The sequence below is a fragment of the Mastigoproctus giganteus genome, chromosome 9 (assembly GCF_048544385.1).
Source record: "Mastigoproctus giganteus isolate SK-2022 chromosome 9, ASM4854438v1, whole genome shotgun sequence".
Classification (NCBI taxonomy): Eukaryota; Metazoa; Arthropoda; class Arachnida; order Uropygi; family Thelyphonidae; genus Mastigoproctus; species Mastigoproctus giganteus.
In genome coordinates, this window is record NC_143583.1 from 57,871,924 (window position 1) to 57,898,813 (window position 26,890).

At 36.6% G+C, this 26,890-nt stretch overlaps 1 protein-coding gene across 4 annotated transcripts in view; it reads left to right on the top strand.

Annotated features, from left to right (window-relative positions):
* LOC150080269 (uncharacterized) overlaps positions 1–26,890 on the top strand; it is a 604,576-nt gene that overhangs the window by 55,457 nt on the left and 522,229 nt on the right. For 2 of the 4 annotated variants that reach the window (XM_090381639.1, XM_090381641.1), the window contains exons 2-3: positions 21,749–21,906; positions 25,986–26,072. In XM_090381639.1, the coding sequence (XP_090237765.1) occupies positions 25,987–26,072 (86 nt within the window). In that variant the 5' untranslated portion in view covers positions 21,749–21,906; position 25,986. The remainder of the gene's footprint in view (positions 1–21,748; positions 21,907–25,985; positions 26,073–26,890) is intronic. The other 2 variants (XM_090381640.1, XM_090381638.1) reach the window with 1 other exon arrangement.

Consider the following 26,890-nt stretch of genomic DNA (forward strand, 5'->3'; position numbering starts at 1 on the left):
ATAATCAAGGAGCCTGAGACTGGTTTTGGGAGCACCATCCCAGATTTGGGAATAATATTTCATGGTAGGGCAATTTTAAATTATACATAGTGACTAGTTTTTAAGAACAAAAATATGCTGAAAGGAAAAAAGAGGGTCAATATTCAGAATGCAGAGTAAGTGATATTCGTGACATGCTTATGCTGAGAGCAAGAGGGAGGGAGGGAGGGAGATTAGAAAGCTGAGCAATTCCTAATGGAGATGTGGTCTTGTCTGTCTAGAAATTAGCATTAGTAGAGGCATGATGCAAGAAAGCAAGCTTATATGAGGGGGGGTATCAAAAAGTTTAGTTTGTACCCTTACCTAGAAATAATAGCCCTAGAAAGGTGAACCTTCACAGGCACTTTAATCCTTTTCTGTGTACTCTCCATGTATAGTAACACATTTCTCCCATCTATGGATCAGTTGTTTAATGCCTTGATCATAGAAGTCAGTGGTTCAACTGTTGATCATCCTGCTCAGGTTGCTGAATAAGTATTTTGCATAAGTATTTTGCAATAAGTATATTGCAACTGAATAAGTATTTTGCGTCTACATTCACACGAGGAATTCTTTAGGGAAGTGAATGCCAGAAATTTATCAAACTCTAATAGGCAGCGAAATTATTTTGTAATAACTGAGAGGAAATATAATCGGGATCCATCCAATTATATTTAATTAATATATTTAATTCTATTTAAGAAGTGAAGGAAGTAAGCAAATCTTAGCCATAATTATAAGAGCATCCTTGAATTCAGGGGAGGTCCCTGCAGGCTGCGGATGTGCCAATGAATCCCCAGCTCACAAAGGGGTGACATGAGGTCCGCAATTTTTGCCTGAAACCACGATTCCACTTCATTGATGACTTCCTGAGATGAATCAAAGCAGTGTCCACGCAATGGTTTGACATGACTTTGGTCTCCAGATCATAATGGTACACCCAAATCATCACCATCCGATCATCCAAATCTTCACCATCCTTGTCACCATCCGATCAAAAAAGTCCTCAACATCCACATTACACAAATCCAACAGTTGGCGAGAACATTGCATTCGACATTGCTTCTGCAAAAGCATCAGCAAACTTGGAACCCATTGTGCGGAGACCTTAGACATGTGCAGATGGCCATGTAAAATGCTGTGGGCAGACCCATAACTAATTCCCACTGCTTTTGCGATGAAATGAACAGTCACACGTCCGTCACTCAGCACCAGCTGCTCAACCTTTGCAACCGTCTCACTGTCTGTGGATGTCGATAGCTTTCCTTCTCTTGGTGGCGGCTCCGTAGCCACGTGGGCAGGAGCAGCAGTGCGTAGCACACGCTTCTTGATTAGACTGAGGTTCGAACCCGTGACCACCAAATACGGAGGATGCGGAAAGGTCAGGGATTGACCACCGCATATCCCTGGAGCAATATGGCCTTAGTTGCTAATGCTCCTAAAAGCCAAATAACAACAATAACAACTTCTCTTGGTTCATCAAAGACACTTGTATGACCACACTGGAACTCCCGTGCCCACTTTTTTACAGTCATAGCATGGACAGTTCTGCCAATACAGTTTAAATTTCTTTGTCAATTTCTTGAGCTTTTTTTTTTTTTTTTTATGAAAACTTCAAACACGACAGGTATTAGAAGTTCCAGTACTTAGTACCATGCATGGGTTAGAGGTTGAGAAGACGAAAGAAGATATTTGATGACATTAGACTTAAACTTTAGTAGACTGTGATTTTCAGGAAATACGTATGAAGGGAAAACGTTGTTCAAGAAAATGGAAGTTGAATGAATAAACGAGAAAGATGAAAATTTGGTTCTGCGAGTTTGAAGTTAGACAGTAAATGGATGTTGGCTGGCTGCATCACGTGTTCAGACTGTTTTGAAAGAGAGAGCAGGAAATATTAGCATTAGTAGAGGCATATGATGCAAGAAAGCAAGCTTATGCAACATCAGCCAAAAAAAAAAAAAAAAACCACTTCATCCCTTCATTCGTCTGAAATACCTGTCCAGCTGAGCCTTAAATTTATTTAGGTTATCAACTTCCACGACAAGGAATGGAAGTCTGTTCCACCAACCAACTACCCGCAGGCTAAAGGCAAATTTCCCCACATCTATCCTACATCTGTCTTTCCTCAATTTGAATTTATTCTCTCTCAGATGATTATTCTGAGCAAGAGGAAGAATCCCATCAGCATTGAGCATGCTCAAACCATTTAAGGCTTTATGCACCTCTATCAGATCACGTCGCTGGTGCCTAGTCTCCAGACACTGTAATTTGCAAAACTTAAGCCTTTCTTTGTAAGAACACCCCTTTGTTCCATTCACAAACCTTGTTCCCTTCTCTGTATACTTGTTCCAGCAACTCTACATCCTTCTTGAAATGAGGCCTCCAGACCTGTATACAGTACTCAAGGTGTGGTCTGACCATTGCCTTATACAAGGGAATAATCACCTCCTTATCCCTGCTAGAAAAATTCCTGTATATCATTGACAAGACACCATGAGCTACTCTTGCAGCCCGTCTGCTCTGCTCAGAGAACTTCATATCTGCCTGCACAATTACCTCCAGGTCCTTTTCATTCTCTACCACTGTCAGTGTAGTACCACAGAGTTGATATGTTGCTCTGGGGTTGCTGTTTCCTATATGTAGAACTTACGGCCTCCGTAGCCGAGTGGTCAGGAGCGGGAGTGCAGTAGCACACGCTCTTTGAGTAGACCGGGGTTCCAGCCCCTGACTGCTGAATACGGTCGATCTTCCAACCCGCACTGGACCAGCGTGGCAGATTAGGGTCCATTTCCCTCAGCATGAATTGTTGAGGAGGCTTCCATCCTGTAGTAGGTTGATAATGGCTGCACTTTTTTTTTTTTTTTTTTTTTTTTTATGTAGAACTTTACATTTGTCAATGTTAAACTTTATTTGCCACCTTTCAGCCCATCTGCTCCACCTTTCCAGATCCTGTTGCAGCAGCATAGTATCAGTAGTGTCCTTGACAACCCTGCCAACCTTTCTATCATCTGCAGACTTGGACATTAAGCTTGATATACCATCATCAATATCATTTATAAATACAGAAAACAATAATGGACCCGACACTGAACCCTGAGGGACTCCACTAATAACATTAGTCCACGATGAGCAGTGTCCATTGATTACCACTCTGTCTTCTTCCACTCAACCACTCCTTTATCCATAGCAGCAATTTGCCTCCAATGCCACACTGCTCCAATTTGTGCAGCAGTCTTCCATGTTCTACAGTATCAAAACCCTTTCTAAGATCCAAATATATAATATCAGAGTTATTCCCTGCATCCAGTTCTTTTGGCACTGCATCATAGTATCCAATCAAATTGGTCAGGCAAGACTTCCCCTTAACAAAACATGCTGTGTCCGAGCTATAACTGAAGTCTTGTCTAGATGATCCTGCAGTGATTTTTTTTACCAGTGCCTCCATTAATTTCCTTGGAACAGAAGTTAAACTCACAGGTCTATAATTACTTGTGTCGACCTTTGATCCTCCTTTGTGAATTGGGGTCACATTTGCACATCTCTGGTCTGTGGGTACCCCCCTGAGTCAAAGGAAGCTCTCATAATTATGGCTAAGGGTTTGCTTACTTCCTTTGCTGCCTCCTTTAATATAACTGGATAGATCCAATCCACCCCGGGTGCCTTTCTTGTGTTTATCTTCAACAATTTCTCATCCACTTTACTCTCAGTTATTACAAGATTCTCTAGCTTACTGCCAGGGTTGAATACACCTCTGGCATTTCCCTCGCTCAATAACTCCTTATGTGTGAATGTCGATGCAAAATATTCATTTAGTTTGTTAGCTACCTGAGCAGGATCATCAACAGTTGACCCATCGATATCAAGTGGACCAATCTGATTCATCCCCTTCCTTCTAGAGTTTACATAAGTAAAGAACTCTTTGCTGTTTTTCTTTGCATCCCCTGCCAAAGATTTCTTGTAATCTGCCTTTGCCTGCATGACCTCCTTTGTAACTTGGTTACAGATCAACTTGTATCTCTCATAGGCTTCTGTGTCATGTGTTAACTTATATGTATACCATGCATTTTTTTTCTCTGTCTTATGTCTCATTAGTTCATCAGACATCCATTTAGGCCTAAACCTTGAACAATATTTCTTAGTTGGTATGTAAAGCCTAGTAGCTTCCAAGATAAGTTCTTTGAATGCTTCCCATTTTGAATTTGCTGTTGGTAACATCTTCAGTTGGTCCCACTGTATAGAATTTAAATACTGTCTCAGACCATCGTAGTCGCCTTTACGAAAGCAATAACTCTTCCCTTTACCCCTGATGGTTGTTACCTCTTTGAGTAAATCCCACTTCAGCACACTGTGATCACTGCCACCTAGTGGTTCCTTTATCAGAAGATTCTTAATGCATGAAGAATCACTACTGATAATCAAATTAAGAGTATTACTCCCTCTAGTTGCCTCCCACACAAAAGCCTTGCAAGTGTGTGAGTGACCAACCCACAAATTCCAGTCTATATCAGGGAAATTAAAATCCCCCATTATAAGGCTCTCTGATGTACTGGCCCACTATTTCCCTGTACAGTTTCTTATTATACTCATCAGAGTCATTAGGCCTATAGCACACTCCTACTCTCAATTTTGATCTCCCAGTGCTTATGTCACACCAAACTGACTCGACACTGCATTGTCCAGCGATATCAATTGGCTTCACTTCCTTGGATTTTATGTGTTTCTTAACTAATACCATAACCCCTTCTCCCTTCCTATCCTGTCTATCCTTTCTGTAGACGTTGTACTCCCCAAATTCCAGTTCTGCATTCCTTATATGTGTGACACCCCCCATCTCTGATATCCCAACAATATCTGCCTTTGATGCTTTGAGCAATACCTCAAATTCATCAAATTTATTTACCAAACTCTTAGCATTGGTGTACTCGCAAGTATACATGCACCTGTTTCTATTCTTAGCTACCTTAACATAACCCATGTGTTACTTGTACCGCAATGACTCCCAGCAGTCTCTGTAATATCCTGCATCTTGTTTTTCAGGCTTCTGCTCATTCCAATAAAAGTAGTGCAAGAATCACTTTCACCTCTGCCAGTGGCTACTGTTAATCTATTAGTCCTTGTATCCCCCCCAAGCTAGCAGTTTTCCGACCCACCTAACACTGCCTCGATAGCATCAGCAAATATTCTTGCACCCTTTCTATTTAAGTGTATCCCATCCCTGTAGAAGCAGTCTCTCTCTCTCTCTCTCTCTCTCTCTCTCTCTCTCTCTCTCTCTCTCTCTCTCCCCCCCTCCCTCCCTCCCTCCCTCCCTTTCCCTGTTAACAAGTACAGTCCAGGCTGAAAAAAATTCTACCCCTTGAGCCTTGAACCATCTTTCTAGGGCCGAATTGATCAACAAGGCTCTCATCATATACTCCCTCCTATCGTGTCTGGGCAGAATTGCAGACAATTTCAAATTCAACCCTAATTCACAGATTTTTTTCAACAGTGACCTGTACTTGTTAAGTAATCCTGCCCGTCTCCTACTCTTGATATCATTAGTGGCAACTATATCACCTTTTGTGCTCTTAAAAGATGATAACCACTCTACGTCATCAACCTTTGCCCCTTGCAGACATACCCTGGTCCTGTTCCACCTATCCTTTTTACAAAGCATGTTTCCCGTTTCCCTGACAATAGTCACCTGCAACTACTAGTTCCTGTGGGACCAGTGCATTCTGCCTTAGGGGTTGCCGCTGTGTTGCATGATGAACAAGTGCTAGCTCTGACGTTGATGTGGGCATACGAGAGCTTGATGGGCCCCTCAATTTAGTTCCTTCGAGGGCATCTACCCTGTCCTTCAAGCTCTGATATAGGCCCATAACAATGCTGAGTTGTTGCCTGATTTCGTTACACTCCTTGCATCACGCACACACAAAAAGACATCCCCCCATGGCAATATCATGTCCCGTACCTGATTGCTCCATAAACATTATGCAAACAGTGCATTTTAAAAGGCTGTGATTCAGAGGGTAACTGCCCACCTCAGTTCTCCTCTGAGCCACAGCACTCCCATTAGCTTGAGCCTCTTGCTTTGCTGCTCTGGTCTGAGCCATGATTTAATTTCAATTTAAGTACAAAATTATAACCCTAAACTTGTATCCCAATACAGTTATAAATATATATATATATATTTCAGTATCAAGTATTAATTTTCTACGAGTTCCCTTTATATAACTTCCGTATCAAGTTATGTATTAATTAATTCTACAGGGATGGGATACACTTAAATAGAAAGGGTGCAAGAATGTTTTCTGATGCTATCGAGGCAGTGTTAGGTGGGTCGGAAAACTGCTAGATTGGGGGGATACAAGGACTAATAGATTAACAGTAGCCACTGGCAGAGGTGAAAGTGATTCTTGCACTGCTTCTATTGGAATGAGCCGCAGCCTGGAAAATAAGATGCAGGATAGTTCAGAGACTGCTGGGAATCATTGGGATACAAATAAACACATAGGTTGTGTTAGGGTAGCTAAGAAAATGAACAGGTGCATGTATACTGGCGTGTACACCAATGCTAGGAGTTTAGTAAATAAATTTGATGAATTTGAGGTATTGCTCAAAACATCAAAGGCAGATATTGTGGGGATTTCTGAGATGTGGTGTCACACAGATATATAAGGAATGCAGAACTGGAATTTGGGGAGTACAATGTCTACAGAAAGGATAGACAGGGTAGGAAGGGAGGAGGGGTTATGCTATTAGTTAAGAAATACATAAAATCCAAGGAAGCGAAGCCAGTCAACATTGCTGGACAGTGCAGTGTCGAGTCAGTTTGGTGTGACATAAGCATTGGGAGATCAAAATTGAGAGTAGGAGTGTGCTATAGGCCTAATGACTCTGATGAGTATAATAAGAATCTGTATGGGGAAATAGTGGGCCAGTAAATCAGAGAGTCTTATAATGTAGGATTTTAATTTCCCAGATATTGACTGGAATTTGGGGGCTGGTCACTCACACACTAGCAAGGCTTTTGTGGATTTATTGGATGATTGTTTTCTACATCAGCATGTTCGGGAGGCAACTAGAGGGAGTAATACTCTTGATTTGATTATCAGTAGTGATTCTTCATGCATTAAGAATCTGCAGGTAAATGAACCACTAGCTGGCAGTTATCACAGTGTGCTGAAGTGGGATTTACTCAAAGAGGTAACTACCATTAGGGGTAAAGGGAAGCGTTATTGCTTTCGTAAAGGCGACTACGATGGACTGAGACAGTATTTAAATTCTATACAGTGGGAACAACTGATGATGTTACCAACAGCAAATTCAAAATGGGAAGTATTCAAAGAACTTCTCTTGGAAGCTACTAGGCTTTACATACCAACTAAGAAATATTGTTAAAGGTTTAGGCCTAAGTGGATGTCAGATGAACTAATGAGATATATGGCAGAGAAGAAAAATGCGTGGGATACATACAAATTAACACGTGACATAGAAGCCTATGATAGATAAAGTTGATCTGTAACCAAGTTACAAAGGAGGTTAGGCCGGCGAAGGCAGATTACGAGAAATCTTTGGCAAGGGATGCAAAGAAAAACAGCAGAGTTCTTTACTTATGTAAACTCTAGAAGGAAGGGGATGAATCAGATTGGTCCACTTGATATCGATGGGTCAACTGTTGATGATCCTGCTCAGATAGCTAACAAACTGAATGAATATTTTGCATCAACATTCACACACGAGGAGTTATTCAGCGAGGGGAATGCCAGAGGTGTATTCAACTCGGCAGTAAGCTAGAGAATCTTGTAATAACTGAGAGTAAAGTGCAGGAGAAATTGTTGTAGGTTAATACAAGAAAGGCACCTGGGGTGGATGGGATCTATCCAGTTATATTAAAGGAGGCAGCAAAGGAAGTAAGCAAACCCTTTGCCATAATTATGAGAGCTTCCTTGGACCAGGGGAAGTACCCATGGACTGGAGATGTTCAAATGTGACCCCAACTCACAAAGGAGGATCAAAGGGCTACACAAATAATTATAGACCTGTTAGTTTAACTTCTGTTCCTGGAAAATTAATGGAGGCACGGTTAAAGAAGCACTGCAGGATCATCTAGACAAGACTTCAGTCATAGCTCGGACACAGCATTGTTTTGTTAAGGGGAAGTCTTGTGCCTGACCAATTTGATTGGATACTATGATGCAGTCACAAAAGAACTGGATGCAGGGAATAACTTTGATATTATATACTTGAATCTTAGAAAGGCTTTTGATACTGTTGCACATGGAAGACTGCTGCACAAATTGGAGCAGTGTGGCATTGGAGGCAAATTGCTGCTATGGATAAAGGGGTGGTTGAGGGCGGGAAAACAGAGAGTGGTATTCAATGGACACTGCTCATCGTGGACTAATGTTATTAGTGGAGTCCCTCAGGGTTCAGTATTGGGTCCATTATTGTTTTCTGTATTTATAAATGATATTGATGATGGTATATCAAGCTTAATGTCCAAGTTCGCAGACGATACGAAGGTTGGCAGGGTTGTCAAGGACACTACTGACACTATGCTACTGCAACAGGATCTGGAAAGGTTGAGCAGATGGGCTGAGAGGTGGCAAATGAAGTTTAAAATTGACAAATGTAAAGTACTACATATGGGAAACAGCAACCCCCAGAGCAACGTATCAACTCTGTGGTACTACACTGACAGTGGTAGAGAATGAAAGGGACCTGGGGGTGGTTGTGCAGGCAGATATGAAGGTTTCTGATCAGTGCAGATGGGCTGCAAGAGTAGCTCATGGGTATTGTCGATGATATATAGGAATTTTTCTAGCAGGGATAAGGAGGTGATTATTCCCTTGTATAAGGCAATGGTCAGGCCACACCTAGAGTACTGTATACAGGTCTGGAAGCCTCATTTCAAGAAGGATGTAGAGATGCTGGAACGAGTACAGAGAAGGGCAACAAGATTAGTGAATGGAACAAAGGGGTGCTCTCACAAAGAAAGGCTTAAGTTTTGCAAATTACAGTGTCTGGAGACCAGGCACAGGCAAGGTGTTCTGATAGATGTGTATATAGCCTTGAATGGTTTGAGCATGCTCAATGCTTAATGGATTGTTTCTCTTGCTCAGAATAATCACCTGAGTGGGCATAAATTCAAATTGAGAAAAGACAGATATAGGATAGATGTGCGGAAATTTGCCTTTAGCCAGTGGGTGGTTGGTTGGTGGAATAGACTTCCATCCCTTGTCGTGGAAGTTGATAGCCTAAATAAGTTTAAAGCTCAGCTGGACAGGTATTTCGAACGAACAGAGGGGTGAAGTGGAAGTGGTTATTTTTTGTTTATTTATTTATTTATTTTTTTTTTGGCTGATGCTGCATAAGCTTGCTTTCTTGCATCAAATGCCTCTACTAATGTTAATGCTAATTATGTTACGTTTGTACTCTAAGTCGTTATATATATTTAGTTAAAAGTACAATTTAATTGACAATGAAGTTTAACAAGCTTAATTGATTTTACTGATTAATTGACAATATTATACTATACTAACACTATCTAGTTCGGAATATAACGTATCGTATAACAAAGGCGGCAAATTACGAACTATAAATCTACAGACACTTAAGTATTAATTAACTTCCAAATCTCGCTGTCTCAGTTCAGAATAAACTAACGATCCTGACTAGGTCTATAAGCTACTTATAGAAAACAATTTGATGTAAAAAATGGTCAATAAAGTGGCTAAATAGGGCTAAAAAACTTCTCATTCAGCGGAGCTGCAACTTGTAACACATGGATTTGATACCCTTAATGATACTTTTATGCAATTACAAGGCCAAATAAAGAATAAATACACCAGATTAATCAGAAAATCAGAAAATAATGCTGTACTACTAAATTTAAATCAGAAGTTTTCAGAAAAACAATAATTTCAAATCAATAAATAAGAAAAATCCACTTAGCGGCTTTGAACACTTCTGGCTCCCACTGTAGAAGCCAATTCAGAAGAACACAGTGCCCGTGGAAGTACCTATAGAAAAGACATGCAGCAAGAACAGAACGTCTATGAGACACAGAGTGGACAGAGTCTGTTAGAGATGAGTCATTAATTGAACTAACTGCCCTCTTCTGAATGGAATCTAGAAGCCTGAGAGAGGTTTTGGGGGCACTGCCCCAGATGTGGGAACAATATTCCATGGTAGGGCGGATTTGCAATTTGTACAGCTGTTTGGAAGAAAAGTAATTCCAAGAGTGAAAGAGAAAATCAAGTTTTTTTGATGCAGAGAAAGCAATATTTGTAATGTGCTTGTGTGAAGAGAGATTAGAAGTCAGGGTAATCCCCAAAAGAGATATATCATCTTGCCTAGAAATTGGAGTGTTACCAAAGATAAGCATAGGAGCTGAAGAATTCTTTTTGCGAGATATAAGACAGGACTGAGTTTTTAGAAGGATTGAAATCAACTAAGTTGTCTTTGCCCCACTGGAGAATTACCTGAAGATTGGAATTTAAGGAATTGTTAGGGGATATTCAGAAAGTTGAAGCTCATTGAGCAGGGTGAGGTTTCACAAACTGGAATGCAATGTGCTGTCATCAGCAAAACTTATGGATAGGATTTCCAGTCAATGGAAGAAGGTCATTAATATAAAAGAGGAAAAGAGTGGGAGAAAGAACTGAACCTTGGGGGACACCAGCATTAGTGGAGAAGTTAGAAGATAGAGAGCCATCTACCATCACCCTCAGTGAGTGGTCAGAGAGAAAACTGGTTAACTAATTACAAAAAACAGTTGGAAAACCATAAGGAAGAAGCGTGTGTAGAAGACCTTTATGCCAAACACGATTGAAAGCTTTTGAGATGTCAAGAGTAACAGTGCTTGTGTTTCACCAAACGTTTCCATTGAATTCGTTTATAAATGGGTAACATAAACCAGAATATCACCTGTGCATCAACATTGACAGAATTGTTACTGCTGATCATTGATCAGATGGAAGGTTTCTAGATAGTTTGAGGTGACGGTTAATTTATGTCTTCATTACTTTAGAAAGAGTAGAAATAATTGCAATGGAATGATAATTGGATGGGATGGATTTGTCACCCTTTTTTGGAACTGGCTGGATATGAGCATTTTCCAAGCAGAAGGGAAAACACTTTTGGAATAGGAAAGAGAAAAAAAGGCAGCTAAGAACAGGAGTAAGTTCAGGAGCACAGGTTTTGAGAACATGTTCAGAAATACCATCGGAACCTGGAGCTTTCTTAGCATCAAGATTTTTCAAACTCCTTCTGACATCCTTATGAAGAAGACCACAGAAGGCATTGAATGGAGCATGCTGGGAATGGTGGGAGGTGTTTTACCAAGATCATTAATACATGAGTTGGAATAAAAATGGGATGCTAGCAGGTCAGCTTTATCATTGGCTGAAGTGACAACAGAACCATCTGGTTTTGCCAGAGGTGGGAGCAGAGACGGGCAAAAGTTGCGGCCAATAGCTTTGGCAAGAGACCAGAATGCTTGGCTACCATTAGGGCAAGAAGCAAGTTTTCTACTCTTAGCCTGTTCAAACTCTAGTTTGGACTGATTAATAACTGCTTTACAATTGTTGCAAGCTTTGGTGTAGGCAGAAAATGAAACTGAAGAATTAGATACAAGCCAATTATATTTGAGGCAAATTAGATTTGAGGCAAGAATATTTGATGAGAATCAACCGAAAGAGCAAGCTGGCTTTAAGACAGGATCACCTTCACATAATATCACAGCTAATGGAGAAAGCAAATGAATATAAAACATCATTATGCCTGGCATTTGTGGATTATGAAAAAGCATTTGACTCCATACAGCATAAGGTAATGTTTCGGGCACTGGAAAGACAAGGCATAGATACCCCACATATTATGATTTTGTAGAAAATATATGAGAATGCTACCTCCTTTATTAGACTAGACAAAGATAGTAGGAAATTTAAAATCAAGAAAGGAGTTCGACAAGGAGACACTATCTCCGAAGCTGCCCTTGAGGAAGCTTTCAGAAGATTAGACTGGTCGCAGAAAGGAGTCAGCGTGAATGGAGAGTACCTAAACCATTTACGATTTCCAGATGACATTGTGGTCATAAGCCACGATCCCAAAGAATTAGAGGAAAATCTTAATCAGTTATGCACAGTTAATAAGGATTTTGGACTAAAGATGAATATGGCTAAAACAAAAGTAATGATGAACAAGTATGCCACAGAAAGGGAAATAATGATTGAAGGAGCAGTAATTGAAAAGGTGGAGTCATATACTTATCTGGGATAAGTTGTTAGCTGTAATAATGATAAATGGCTGGAAGTCAAGAAAAGAATGAATTTTGGATGGATAGCATTCAGGAAATATAGTCATACTGAAGAGCAATATCCCAGTTTGTCTGAAACGTAAAATAATGAACCCATGTATACTCCCTACCATGACTTAAGGAAGTGAAACTTGGGCACTCACCAAAAGAATGGAAGAGAGGCTGAGAACTACACAGCCGAAGAATGGAACGAATTATATTGGGAATCAGACTGTTAGACAAGAAGAGAAACACATGGCAGCAAACTGAAGTAAAGGACATTCTTATCAAAACTAAAGAACTAAAATGGTCTTGGGCAGGACACATAGCTCAAAGACATGATGACAGATGGACTAAGAAAATAACAGAATGGTACCCAAGAGGAGCTAGAAGAAAACGTGGAAGACAAAGGCTGAGATGGATAGATGAAATTCATGAGTTTGTGGGTAGTAAATGGATGACCAGTGCTCAAAACAGAAGGAACTGGAAAGTTGCTGGAGAGGCCTTTATCCTGCAGTGGATTGAAAATGGCTGATGATGATGATGAGTTTAAAAAAAAGACTGAAGTTAGTAAAGTTTTCTTTGCACCATTGGAAATTTACTTTGAGATTAGCATTTTAGTAATTGATTGTTATTAGCCTGTCTGTAGATTACATATATTGTTTATAATGGAACTTGTATCTGTTTTTTTTTTAAAGACAAATGAAAAAAGATAATTTAATTGAAAGGTGCTGATCTCTGAAATTGTAAGGCTGCCACCATGAATTGCCCTGTATTGCACTGCTAAAAAAAAGAAGTATAATGTACATTATTAATAATGCATCCACCTTTCCATCATCAAATGACCATTTCAGTACTTATTGGCATCACTGAGAATTTTAACACCTTATCAGTATAGCATATGGCAAGCTAGTGATGATTTAAGATGAGAGATGCCAAAAGTTGGGAAAAAACTAAGTTTAACACATTTGTGTTGCTTAATTGCTCTGTGCCTGTCTGTAAATTGTACACACCTTAGCTGTACAGACATTATTAGCTGTCTTATTGTTGTGCAATAGTTCAGCTCTTCCATAGGCATGTTCCGAATTTTGATATTGGTATTGTAATTATTTATGTAATATATTGAGCTTTTAATTTGAGCAGCTAGCTCTATAATTTTAAAGCAAGATGATAAGGTTGTTTATGAAGTGAATTAATATAAAAAGTAATGTGTTAATGTTTTGATGTTAATATTTTAATCTACATGCAACAAATCATAATAATTTAGTTTTTATTGTGGGGCTTCAATTTTACATGGCTACAAATATTGCTCAAAATGTTGTCATGTTGAATCAGTAACATTTCCGATTTGAGAATGAAATTATGAATATCTGAAGGAAAGTTGATATCAGGTTACATTCATCATCTGTTTGGATCAGCCTCTTTATTTGTAATGCACAATTATCATAATCATCTCTATTTGATCACCCTCTTTAGCTGTGACATTTTTGGATTGTGTCTGTAGATGCAGGCAGTGATGAATCCAGGGGGATGATGGAGGTGAGTTTCACCCCCAGTGGAATAAAATTCCCCCCCGGCAAAAAATATATTTATTTTAATATTTGTTCCAACACCTCGGACCTTGAAATTTTTGCCACATTTTTTGTTTAATTTTAATTGATATTTTCTTCTTACTGTTCTTTTCAGTTTTATCAGTTTACTGTGTTGAAATTATAAAACACAAATTCAATAAATTTATATCAAATAAACAATACAAAAAATCACATCAACTAGAGCAGTGTTTCCCAAAGTGTGGTACTCTTACCACCTCTAAAGATAATTAAATATGCAACATTTCTGGTTGCATAAATTGTACCTGAAAGCTACTATTTCAAGTGTTGGCATTTTTGTTTTATGGTTTTCAGGTTCCCTTTATTTTTGAACAAATCATCTCTTGATAGTGTTTCACATAAACAGTCTACTTGCAACTAATTCTTTGTTTGTATGTTGCAAACAAAGTCCTTCTATTCCAGGAAAATTAATGGAGGCACTGGTTAAAGAAGCACTGCAGGATCATCTAGACAAGACTTCAGTTATAGCTCGGACACAGCATGGTTTTGTTAAGGGAAAGTCTTGCCTGACCAATTTGATTGGGTACTATGATGCAGTCACAAAAGAACTGGATGCAGGGAATAACTTGGATATTATATACTTGGATCTTAGAAAGGCTTTTGATACTGTTGCACATGGAAGACTGCTGCACAAATTGGAGCAGTGTGTCATTGGAGGCAAATTGCTGCTATGGATAAAGGGGTGGTTGAGGGGGAGAAGACAGAGTGGTAATCAATGGACACTGCTCATGGTGGACTAATGTTATTAGTGGAGTCCCTCAGGGTTTAGTGTTGGGTCCATTACTGTTTTCTGTATTTATAAATAATATTGATGATGGTATATCAAGCTTAATGTCCAAGTTTGCAGACGATACAAAAGTTGGCAGGTTGTTAAAGACACTACTGATGCTATGCTGCTGTAACAGGTTCTGGAAAGGTTGAGCAGAGGTGGCAAATGAAGTTTAACATTGACAAATGTAAAGTACTACACATGGGAAACAGCAACCCCAGAGCAACGTATGAACTCTGTGGTACTACACTGACAGTGGTAGAGAATGAAAGGGACCTGGGGGTGGTTGTGCAGGCAGATATGAAGTTCTCTGAGCAGTGCAGATGGGCTGCAAGAGTAGCTCACTGTGTCTTGTCTATGATATACAGGAATTTTTCTAGCAGGGATAAGGAGGTGATTATTCCCTTGTATAAGGCAATGGTCAGGCCACACCTTGAGTACTGTATACAGGTCTGGAGGCCTCATTTCAAGAAGGATGTAGAGCTGCTGGAATGAGTACAGAGAAGGGCAACAAAATTAGTGAATGGAACAAAGGGTTGCTCTTATGAAGAAAGGCTTAAGTTTTGCAAATTACAGTGTCTGGAGACTAAGCACTGGCGAGGTGATCTGATAGAGGTGTATAAAGCCTTGAATGGTTTGAGCATGCTCATTGCTGATGGGATTCTGCCTCTTGCTCAGAATAATCACCTGAGAGGGCATAAATTCAAATTGAGGAAAGACAGATGTGCAGAAATTTGCCATTAGCCAGCGGGTAGTTGGTTGGTGGAACAGACTTCCATCCCTTGTTGTGGAAGTTGATAGCCTAAATAAATTAAAGGTTCAGCTGGACAGGTATTTCGAATGAACGGACGGGTGAAGTGGAAGTGCTTTTTTTTTTTTTTTTGGCTGATGCTGCATAAGCTTGCTTTTTTGCATCATATGCCTATGCTAAAGCTAACAAGATAATGGCTGGATCACAGGCCGTGAATAGGTTTGCCTGAATTGGTTCCTCAGTGATGAATGCTATTGTAATTAGAGTCTCATGACTTTCAGGGGAAGAGCTAAACGATGTATGGGCAGAGAGAGGAGTCTACTGCAGACACTATTTCAATTGTTGGCAGTTTTGCTTTATGGCTTTCAGGTTCCCTTCATTTGTTTTTTTTTTTTCACAGCAAGAGTCTACTTATGGCTAATTCTTCATTCGTATACCAAAAATAAGACAATGACTTGGTGGCAGCCTATAAACAATGCATTTTATAACTTTTATTATATATGTATCTGTACTATATGTAGTTTGTGGTGGGATCATCTGTTGCTAGGTTATGTTGATGAATGCCCTGTGAAAGACAAAGAAATAATAAAGCTATATACACGTATGGAAAGTTGAAACAAAGAAAGAAGAAAATGCACGGGAACTGAAATGAGAAAAATTCAGCCGATCACAGGGATATCCAATCTTTGATTCTTTTATCCTTGCCACCTTTTACAAATTATATATCACTCAAAGTCGTGCAGACGGTGCAGTTGGGATAGAATACTCTTTCGGTGAAGTTAGGATTTGGTCGACAGTGAACTTTCAATCGGTATTTCATAAAGTGAGAAAACAATTATGAGTGCAAAAAACCAATTCAGATCATTAAATGCACTACATTGTCATTGTCTATTAGAATCATATGTTCGGTTATATAAATTATTTTGAACGCCTTTGTGATTTTATGAAGCACATTTCTAGACGTCACAATATCTTTATCGTGATATCTTTAATTTGCAGTTTCCCTTTTATTGGACTTTTTTTTTTAGTTATTATAAATGAGTAGTAAACTCAGTCTTATTGCATTTGTGATAACACGGATAGCTAGAATTGTGTGGGTTTTTATGTTATTGTGGTGAAATATGTTTCCCCCTCCATGAAATCTTTAATCATATAAAAAACATGAATAAATTTTCAGAATCTTCTTCTTATTTCTATATCTAAACTTCGTTAACTTTTTACTTGCGCATATCGTGTTACAATTTGTGCGTGCCATGTTCTTTGTTAATGATTGATACTTATCCTTTTTTTACTGTTTTAAATTTTACAACCCAAAAAAGAAAAAAAAAGTGTGAAGAGAAATATCAGATTACAAACTGTTATGTTTAGTTAGTATGTATATTAATTTAGCTATGTATGTAAGGGTAAATTTATTTTTATTTTGCTAACCCGGTGTTTCCCAACGTGGGTCCCACGCCCCACATGGGGGAAATTTGATTGTTCTGGGGGGCAATTCAAAAATTGCTCGTCTATAGTTTAAAACAACCGCCTACTATGACTTAACTTGTACAAAAGAAGAATTGTTGGTAAAGTCTCTGTTTATTGCTCATACTGCAACTGTCAATCGTACTCTTGAGGCTAGTTATGAAATTTCTTTACTCATTGCTAAATCTGGGAAAAATCATACTATAGGAGAGAATTTAATCAAACCATCAATATCAGCATTTCTTAAAACAGTTCTGGAAAAAGATGACAAAGACGTGAAAGCTATGCCACTCAATAACAATATTGTTAGCGGAAGAATAGATGAAATGAGTGAAGATATTGAAATACAACTTGTTGGAAAGCTGAAAACAAGAAAATTCTCAGTGCAAATGGATGACTCAACTTTGAGAGACAGTGAAGCCGTACTGATAACTTATGTAAGATATATTGATAAAGGTAATTTTGCTGAAGAAATGTTATTCTGTAAATCATTAGAGAGCACCACTACCTCCAAAGATATATATAATAAGCTAAAAAATTACTTAGATGACAATAATATATCAATGAAAAATATAACATCTTGCGCTGCAGGTGGTGCTCCTAATATGATGGGCAAGAAAAATAGCTGCCTAAAATTGATGAAAGATGAGAATCCAGAAATGCTTCTTGTGCATTGTGTTATTCATAGGGAAAACTTGTCTCTTCAAGCTTTTTTGTGAAGAACAAAATGAAGACCATGTGAGATTTTTACTTCACACTGAAGTAAGGTGGCTCTCGAAAGGGAACTGCTTGAAAAGATTTATGGAACTATTTGATACTATTAGTGACTTTTTAAGTGACAAACCTAAAATGAAGCATCTGTTAACAGTCGATGGTAAAGCATTTGTGAGTTATTTAGCCGATATCTTTGAAAAACTAAATATATTAAATAAACAACTTCAAGGAACAAATAAAATTCTCGTCGATGCAAAAGCGAAAAGACATTTGGTTTCATTACATTTATTAAATTATGTCAAAAATATATTTTTAAAAAAAGTTTGAACAATTTCGTTGTCTGCAAAAATGTGAAGTGACTGATACCGCTGTATTTTGTTATTGTTGATCATCTGAAAATTCTGTCCGATGATTTAAAAGAAAGGTTTTTTTGATTTAAAACAAATTGATTTTCCAACCTGGATGATGCAACCAATGTTAGTGGATTTGTCTGATGTATCAATACAGTACCAAGAAGAATTCTCAGAAATGCAAAATGATGAGTCAGTTAAAACTTTATTCAATATAAAAGAAGCGATGGCATGGCTTTGTGATGAAACAGAAATTAAATACCCAAATTCAACCAACTTTGCAAGAGAGCTATTGTTACCGTTTCCATCTTCATATTTAGCTGAATGTGGATTTAGTTCCATAAATGATTTGTTACTAAAGAAAAGAAATCGACTGGATATCACAATGTCTATTATATGTTTTGAAAATTTACTTCCTATTTTTTTCTTAATTTTTCCTAATGATTTCTTCCTAAAACCTAAGTCTCGTGTCCTGAACAAGTTGTAATTAGGCTTCATTTAGGGAATAATTCAATTTTTGAATATAAAAAAATATATATATCGGTGTTTCCCAACGTTACATAGGGGGCATCAGAATTTTAGAAAGACTTAGGTGGGGCATGGTAAAAAAAAGGTTGGGAAACACCGTGCTAACCTGTGGATAATATTCTTCCTATTTTCTCATGTCATTTAATTTTGTTAATTGGTAAGGTTATAAGTGTAATTTGTGTTTTATATATTTATTTTTATAGCCTGTGGATAATATTATTCCTGTTTTCGCTTATACAAAGTTCAAGGGATCTACATTTTCACATTTTGTAATAACGAGGTTTGTAGTAACAAGATTCCCGAAAAATGTCAAAATTTTGCCTTTTTTTTTGGTACATACTATCTGTCCAAGAATAATAATTAATAATAATAATATCAAAAATAAATTAATTAAAATTAATAAAATAATAAAAATAAAAGCCTAGCAATACAGTAATAGAAATAACACGTTTTATAAAGATTTTATTTTATTTATAAGATAAACTAAGAGAAAAGCAATTAACGGAAATGAAAATATTGTACACTATATACTTTGAAATATACAATATTTTAATATCACACTAAAAAGAATTACTATCTTAATATAAAAGCCTATAAACCATTAACATTTTAATAAATTAATCTAATTTAAAGAAAAAGTCCAATGTTGTACACAGTCTTTTTCCTATATGCATTTTTAAGCTACAGCACAGACATTATCAAAATGCAATGTTGTTTCTTTATCAACGTTACTGCAGACCAACACATTCTCTATTATGCTCAGTGCATTTTGAGCATCTTTTTTAGATGGCAGTGTGTGTGCTGCTTCACTTTTGCTGTCCCTGGTAACAAAAACATCATTTTGCTTGGTGCTCATCAACTCTTCTGTTTTTGGCATTGCAGTGATAGCAACTTCATCATCCACCATCACAAACTCTTCAAATTCACCAACAAAATTCATTTGCTCCTTCAAATTCCCCTATTTTCAATGTTTCTATCACATTCATCTGCTGGACCATCTTTTTTTGATGATATTCTCTCCATCAGAAGAAGAAGCAGTTTGATTATTATTTCTGAAGCAGTTTGATTATTACACTTGATGCAATACTGTCTCAAGCAATAACAAGATTACAGAAAAGCATCCAAGACATTCCAATTTGGCTGCAAATTGTTCTCTGCTTCTATGTTGCTGATCAAGTACCTTATCAGGCAGGCTCTGTATGCTCTCTTGAGGTTATAAATGGTGCCTTGATCCAGTGGCTGCATAAAACTGGTGGTAAGGGGAGTTAAATCAACAGCTGTATATATCTACACATCTGTGTAGATCATCAAAAAGTTCCTTTTTTTCTGAAGCCATTCTTCTGTCCACTTTTGATAACCAAGACTATAAAATTTTGATTGTAAGCCAAGCACTTCTATTAGCCTTATAATCACAGGAAAGTTGGTTAACTTTTTTAAAACATCTTGGCTTGGAAAACTTACCAATCACAAGTGGGCTTAATTTTATTATTATTCTTAGCCATATGGTGCAAGGAAGCCTGAGGCTTATGCTGCACCAGCCAAAAAAAAAAAAAAAATTTGGGTACCCTGAGAGAGAGAGAGGTAGGAGGGAATCACCAAAAGAGAGAGAGGTAGGAGGGAATCACCAAAAGAGAGAATGATGATGATATCCAGCTCAGGACACTGGGTGTGCCAAGCCCGTACTCACCAGATGTGAGCCCCTGGTTTTTTGTACTGCCATCTGAATTACAGAGCAGTGAGTCATTGTTTACTTCATTTTCCACTATGACAAGACTCTCCTCGAACAGCAAATGTTTTGTTTGGCAGCAAATTATAAAATAAACCCGTCTCGTCAAGATTAAAAATATCCTCATATTTTTAAGAATGGACCATACAGAACACAACCAGTCTGTAGCCTTTTCTTTTTCGACTAATCCAGACTCACAGCAAACATTTTGTGAAACCAAGTTATTCCTGTTTTTAAATCTTTGGAGCCAGTCACTTCTGCATTTGAAGTCGCTAATTCCATGTTGCTGAGCTAGATAATTTGCCGATTTTTTGCAAAATCGGACTCGATCTTGGTAAATTAGATGCACGATTTGTAGTATAATTGTAGCACGAATTAGTTACCTCTTTTTTATCACTGCTCCAGTGTCATGCACTTCAAGCTTTTCTGTTTTTCAGTATTCTAGGTAACTTGGGGTTGTTGTTATTCCTTTGCAATGTCTTTTACTTCGATCCATCCTATCAACCTCTTGTATAATTTTCAGTTTAATTTCCAGGCTTAATTCTGTCCGTTTACATTTTTTCATCATAACACTGCTAGATAAGATTTAATATGAACAAACTTTAAATTAATTTAAAGACAAGTTCCAAAAAAAAAAAAGACATCAGTTCAGATAAAATAGCACTAAAAATAGATTATGCTGTATTGTAGCAGAAGACTCTTTGAACTGGTGTAATGCAATAGACCTTAATCCCATGGAGAGTGAGGGAGTGTATGTAAACAACTTAGAAAAACTTTTTTTATTCTTTTGTTAATTTAAGCTCATTCTTCACAATGACAATTTTTTTTGAGTGCATTTAAGTTGTAACTACCATAAACTGGTTTTGCGTATACAAAAGTAAATTCTAACAAGTCAGTGCCATCCTTTGGGAAGCAGGGAACTGCGTGGCCAGAGGCAATAATACGGGAAATAATCAGACAGCTGTGCCAGGATTTGTATTAAGCATATAAAATAACAATATTTATTTCTCACGGGGTGAAAACAAACTTTGTAATTTACACATTAACCGAATTTTGTAATAAATGAATATATTTACATAGGAAATATCGTTTCGCAGGGGAATGGCATGTGCTTCATATAAATGAGACTTTGTATAAACCGAGTTTGTATTATTAATTAGATTTTACTGTAGAATCAAAATTCTGTTCACAATAATTGGCACTTACTACATATTGCATAGACTGAACCGTATTTTATTATGGAGAGTCCATTGTAAAGTGATTTGATTGTGAACCAGCGGGCTCCGCTATAGCTCATCAGGGTGAATGGCAACTTTGTGTAAGTTAGAGAACGCAGAAGTGGAGTTGACTTCTTGTGTTGTGTACGGTGTTCCATAGTTTTTTTAAGTGTGAAGTTTAAATATTTTTAACGCATTCATTTTATATTACTTAGTACTTTAGCACGTTTCATTTATAATAACAAATAGAATTATACCTCGATTATGGCCGAAAAACCAGTACAAAAGACTGTACTTTCTTTCATTTTTTCTAAAAAGCGAAAACTTAGTTCTGAAGTAGAAGCAGAAAATAAACCTGCGATTACTGTCGAGGAAAAAGAAGAGAATGAAGAAACAAGGCATCTGTGAGAAAACAAAGAATAGTAACGCAAGCAATAATCCCGACACAGATGAAGTGGAAATTGTTGAAGAAAGAGGTAGGCAACTAGATAACATGAAAAAAAATATAAATTATAACAAAAATTGGGAAACCAAGTATAACTGGTTATACTTTGACAAATCTCGCGATGGAGCATTTTGTAAGTTTAGCAAGATTTTTCTCATGTACAGTCTTTCCATGGAGAAAATTTGTTCACAAGGATTGCATAAGCCAATTCATTCTGTGCTAATTAATGAAAGCGAAAAACAGAAATATGATAACCAAAAATCTCTGTGTGCCTTAATTGAGGGTTTATATTTTTTGGCTAAAGAAGAAATACCTCACACAACGAAATATGAACCTTTTAATTAAATGAATAATACTTGAACACGATGAAACCCTAAACTCCCAGTTAGAAGAGCAGAGCAGCCATTCAACATATATCTGTAAAGCAACTGGATCTGAATTTCTTTTGTATATTGCTGAAGTGCTCGATAAGCAGGATATAAAGAACATTAAAGGTAAATACTTCTCTTTAATGGCTGACGAATCAATGAATATCAATAATTACTATCTTAATACATTTTGCGGATGACGGAAATAATATCAGGGAAATGTTTCTGTGTTTGGTCAAACTTGACAGTACAGATGCAGAAACAATGACTCAAACTATCGTGAGAGAATTTAAACAGAGAGACGACTTAAAATATTTATTAGCCTGTGCCTTTGATGGTGCTGCAAATTTTTCTGGGAATATTAATGGAGTTTGGAGGAAACTGTTCTGAAATGGCAAAAGAGAAATACTTTACATTCATTGCCAAGCACACATATTTTCATAGCATTAACTAGTGCAAAAAATAAATATCCAACCATCAAATGCATGTTACATGTTATGAAAGACGTCGACAACACTTGTTTCATAAATTCTCTCAAGTTCCGATGATTTATGAAATCATTGGAAATCAAGTTCCGATGATTTCTGAAACCATTGTACAAGCTGTCCTGGAAGGGCCACTGTTAAAAATTCCCGAAATGATTGAAGTTTGTTGGCTGAGCAATTTCTAATTGATTAATGCAGTGAAATTGTGTTATAGTAACATCATGATGACATGTGAACATATTCACAAAGACGGAGCCAATCTTGCATCACTGACAGATGGAATTAGAAAAATCTAGCTTTTTAATTAATCTGTCTTGCATGATGCTTTATTCACTGTTTCAAATTTGAGTAGTTTTACAAAAGGAAGAGCTCCACTTGTCTTCACTGCCGATGCTTATCAACTTGACAATATAACATTTAGAAATATATCATCAGATTGTATTGAACAAAACCCAGAAAGTACAATTTCTAAAAGTTATCATAAAATGCTTTGGACTATTCATCATATTTGACCAGTTGTTCTAAATGAAGATATTAGTACAAGTTACAAAACGGCAAAAAGATTTGTTGATACCATGGTCAGTCAAATGAAGGATCATTTTAATGACAAAGCAATGTCGATCATGAACGTTACTGCAAAGTTTGAATCATTGAAATCTTTCTGCAAACTAACAGAAGATGACATAAAGATAATCTCGTCTTGTCTAAATTTGAACTATGATCCTTTGTTGGAACGACATTCGCTCATTTAAATATGTGACAAAAAGAGAAAACCAATTCAACAACAATCTTATACATTCAATTTTGGAATCAAATATTGAATATGTTGAGCTAAACACATTATGTATCAAGCTATGCTGTATTCGTGTTTCAACTGCTAGTGCTGAAAATTTTTTTAACACAATGAATCGGTTGATGACAATACATATTAAGGAACTGAATAGGACAGGAAACATTGCAAAATTGCATGAAGACAAGTATTTGTAGAGGCATATGATGCAAGAGAGAAAGCTTATGCAGCATTAGCCAAATAAAAAACTTCCACTTGACCCCCCCCGTTCGTTTGAAATACCTGTCCAGCTGAGCCTTAAATTTATTTAGGCTATCAACCTCCACAACAAGGGATGGAAGTCTGTTCCACCAACCAAACAACTACCCGCTGGCTAAAGGCAAATTTCCGTACATCTATCCTACATCTGTCTTTCCTCAATTTGAATTTATGTCCTCTCAGGTGATTATTCTGAGCAAGAGGAAAATCCCATCAGCATTGAGCTTGCTCAAACCATTCAAGGCTTTATACACCTCTATCAGATCACCTCGCCGGTGCCTAGTCTCCAGACACTGTAATTTGCAAAACTTAGCCTTTCTTCATAAGAGCAACCCTTTGTTCCATTCATTAATCTTGTTGCCCTTCTCCGTACTCGTTCAGCAGCTCTACATCCTTCTTGAAATGAGGGAGGCCCTAGGCATAGAAGGCCCTAATGAGTTATAGGAAAAATTAATAAATGAAGTGATTGAAACATATGCAAAGAAAAAGCAAAGAACAAAAAGATTATTATAATACTTGCATGTTTATTATAATTTGTATGTTTTTTTTTTTTGCCAATTTTAATCTGTGATTTTAATATAAAACTGCGATTATTGTCATTAATGTGGTTTTTGTGAACTAACTATTAGTATTTAGATGTTAAATAATAAATATTCCCTTTTATTTTCTCATATTCTCTTATTATAACGTTCATAAATATGCAGATTTGTTTGTAATATACGCATACATTGTAAATATTAAATAATAATAAAAAATATATACATATATTGTATGTAACCCCAAATTTATATTCTCTCCCAGTGCAAACAGTCTGGATTCAACACTGGATGCAGGTTTTTAGATTTCCATTACAACCAGTGATTAGCAGGATTCAAATCTACACTAAGAATTTGCCACTTTGTTTTAAAAGCTCTGCCATCATTTCTCCTACCAAAATGTTCTCTTAATAATTTAGTAACTCTCTCTCTCTCGAGAATATTTGTTGAGCCTCCATCCTGTTGAAAGATCACATGGCTCAAAATGCCTGTTTGTCCCAAATGCGGAAGATGACATTTTTCAATATATCTTCACATCTCTGTCCGTTTGTGAATACAGTAACAAAGTATCCATTAACATTGAAAAAAAATAAAATAAAAAATTGTTTTATGAAAATGAATATGAAACTACATCATACTGTTACTTTGTCATTATGTAATAATTGTTTATCAGTTATTGCATGTAGGTTTTCATCAGCCCTACACAACACAGTTATGCATATTTACAACATATTAACAATACCATAGTGGGCTGGATTTCATTGAATTATAAAATTCAATCTGGTCATATTCAAGGTGCACAAAATTCACAGACTTCTGAGTCAGAAGGTAACAACTTTGGCTGTTTTGATAAGAGTGGAATTTCAGGATCTTGGTCATTGTTTTGAATGCAGATGTCTTGAGTATTCGTAAATGTCCGGACACCTCTTGTATTACATGCTTCTCAGGGCGAAGGTCAGCACAATTAATTTACATTTGGATTAATCTTGGGGAGAGTTTATACTTATAAAAGGTGTAGTGTTTTAGTTTTTTTTTCTTTTTTTTTATGAGTAATGTACAATTTATTCAGAATTTAGTGTCAGTACCTTCAGGGATTGAATTTTTCTTTGTTTGCTTCTGTTTTGTAGGTTGATAGTAGCTGTGTCATTATTACTGTTTTTGATAATAACAGGAGATGAGAAAAATGCATTATTCCAAAGAGTATTATTTTTAACTACAAATCCTGCTGCTTTTCCTCAATTACACTGGATATTCTTTCTTGGAATGCAGGCGAGCTTATCAGGAGAGATGGGCTAATACAGATTGAATGATCCCTTCCATACTGGATGTTAATTGGGCCTATGAGACAACACTGATGTACATTAAGAAACGGATTAAAAAATGAATTAGTTATCAGAATTTTTATTATTATTTAAAGTGTTATTTTTCACTTTATGAAAAATAATATGAAAAGTATTATTGTTGTCACGCTGGTCATCCATTTTGTTCTCTGCCTTAAACAAAAAGTTTACAGGTAATAAAAAGAGCAATTATTGTTTATAAAATAATTGTTTAAAGATAATTATTGTTTATAAAATAATTGTTTAAAGATAATTATTGTTTATAAAAAAATTGTTTAAAGATAATTGTTGTTTATAAAATAATTATTATTATTTATTTAATTTTTTTTCTAGAATGATGTTTCACATTCAGATTTTTTTGATGTTCTTGCCCTTTGCCATTGGACTAAATGGTTCAAATGTTTGCACTAAACAAGAAACGTAAGTTGTTTTTTTTTTTTTTTTTTCCATCGCAAGTACTGTATATCAGTTCAACATAAATGCTGAAATATTTAAAACATTATTTTGCAGTTTCTATATAATTATATAAATTTGTTTCTTGTTGAAGCACATGAAGTTAAATCTTATAGCATACGCATTTATGAATATTACTAATTTATCCACCCCCCCCTCCCTCCAGAAGAGTAGGTATTTTGAAGTGACACAGCTACAAAAAAAAACAAAAAAAAACCAGAAAACTTTTCATAACCTCAGTGACTGGACTGGCTGATTTTTCATAACGAGCATTTAGAAACTTATAATGTAGCTAGAATAGATATTTTTATTAAATTAATTTTATAGTCAGATGCAAATTAAATTAAAGAAAGGTTAATGATTCTGCTTTCAGAAAACTTTTCAGATAAAATAAATAGCAGTTTAAAAGTAGCATTCTATAGCCTTTATTTCACAAATCTTATTTGATAATGCTTTATACTTTTATTTAGCTGGAATAAAAGCATTAAAGAACTGCCCAGTTTCACATGGAAAACAAAAAAAAAAGACTAGATATTAGTAGAAACAGTTCTACATGCTATAAATTAGTTAATTTTAGAACATAATAGTGCTTTTCTAATAATTTTCTCTGTTTTTCACTTTTATTGCCCCTTTTCTTATGTCATGTCAACTTTTCCATGTTAACTGCCACAATTTTAATTGCATTGTGCTGAAGAAGAAGAAATGATGCTGATGCCAAATACTAGCTTCATTATTCTTCATTATTCTGCCAAGGGCAGATCAGTGTATACATTGCCCTACTTCTC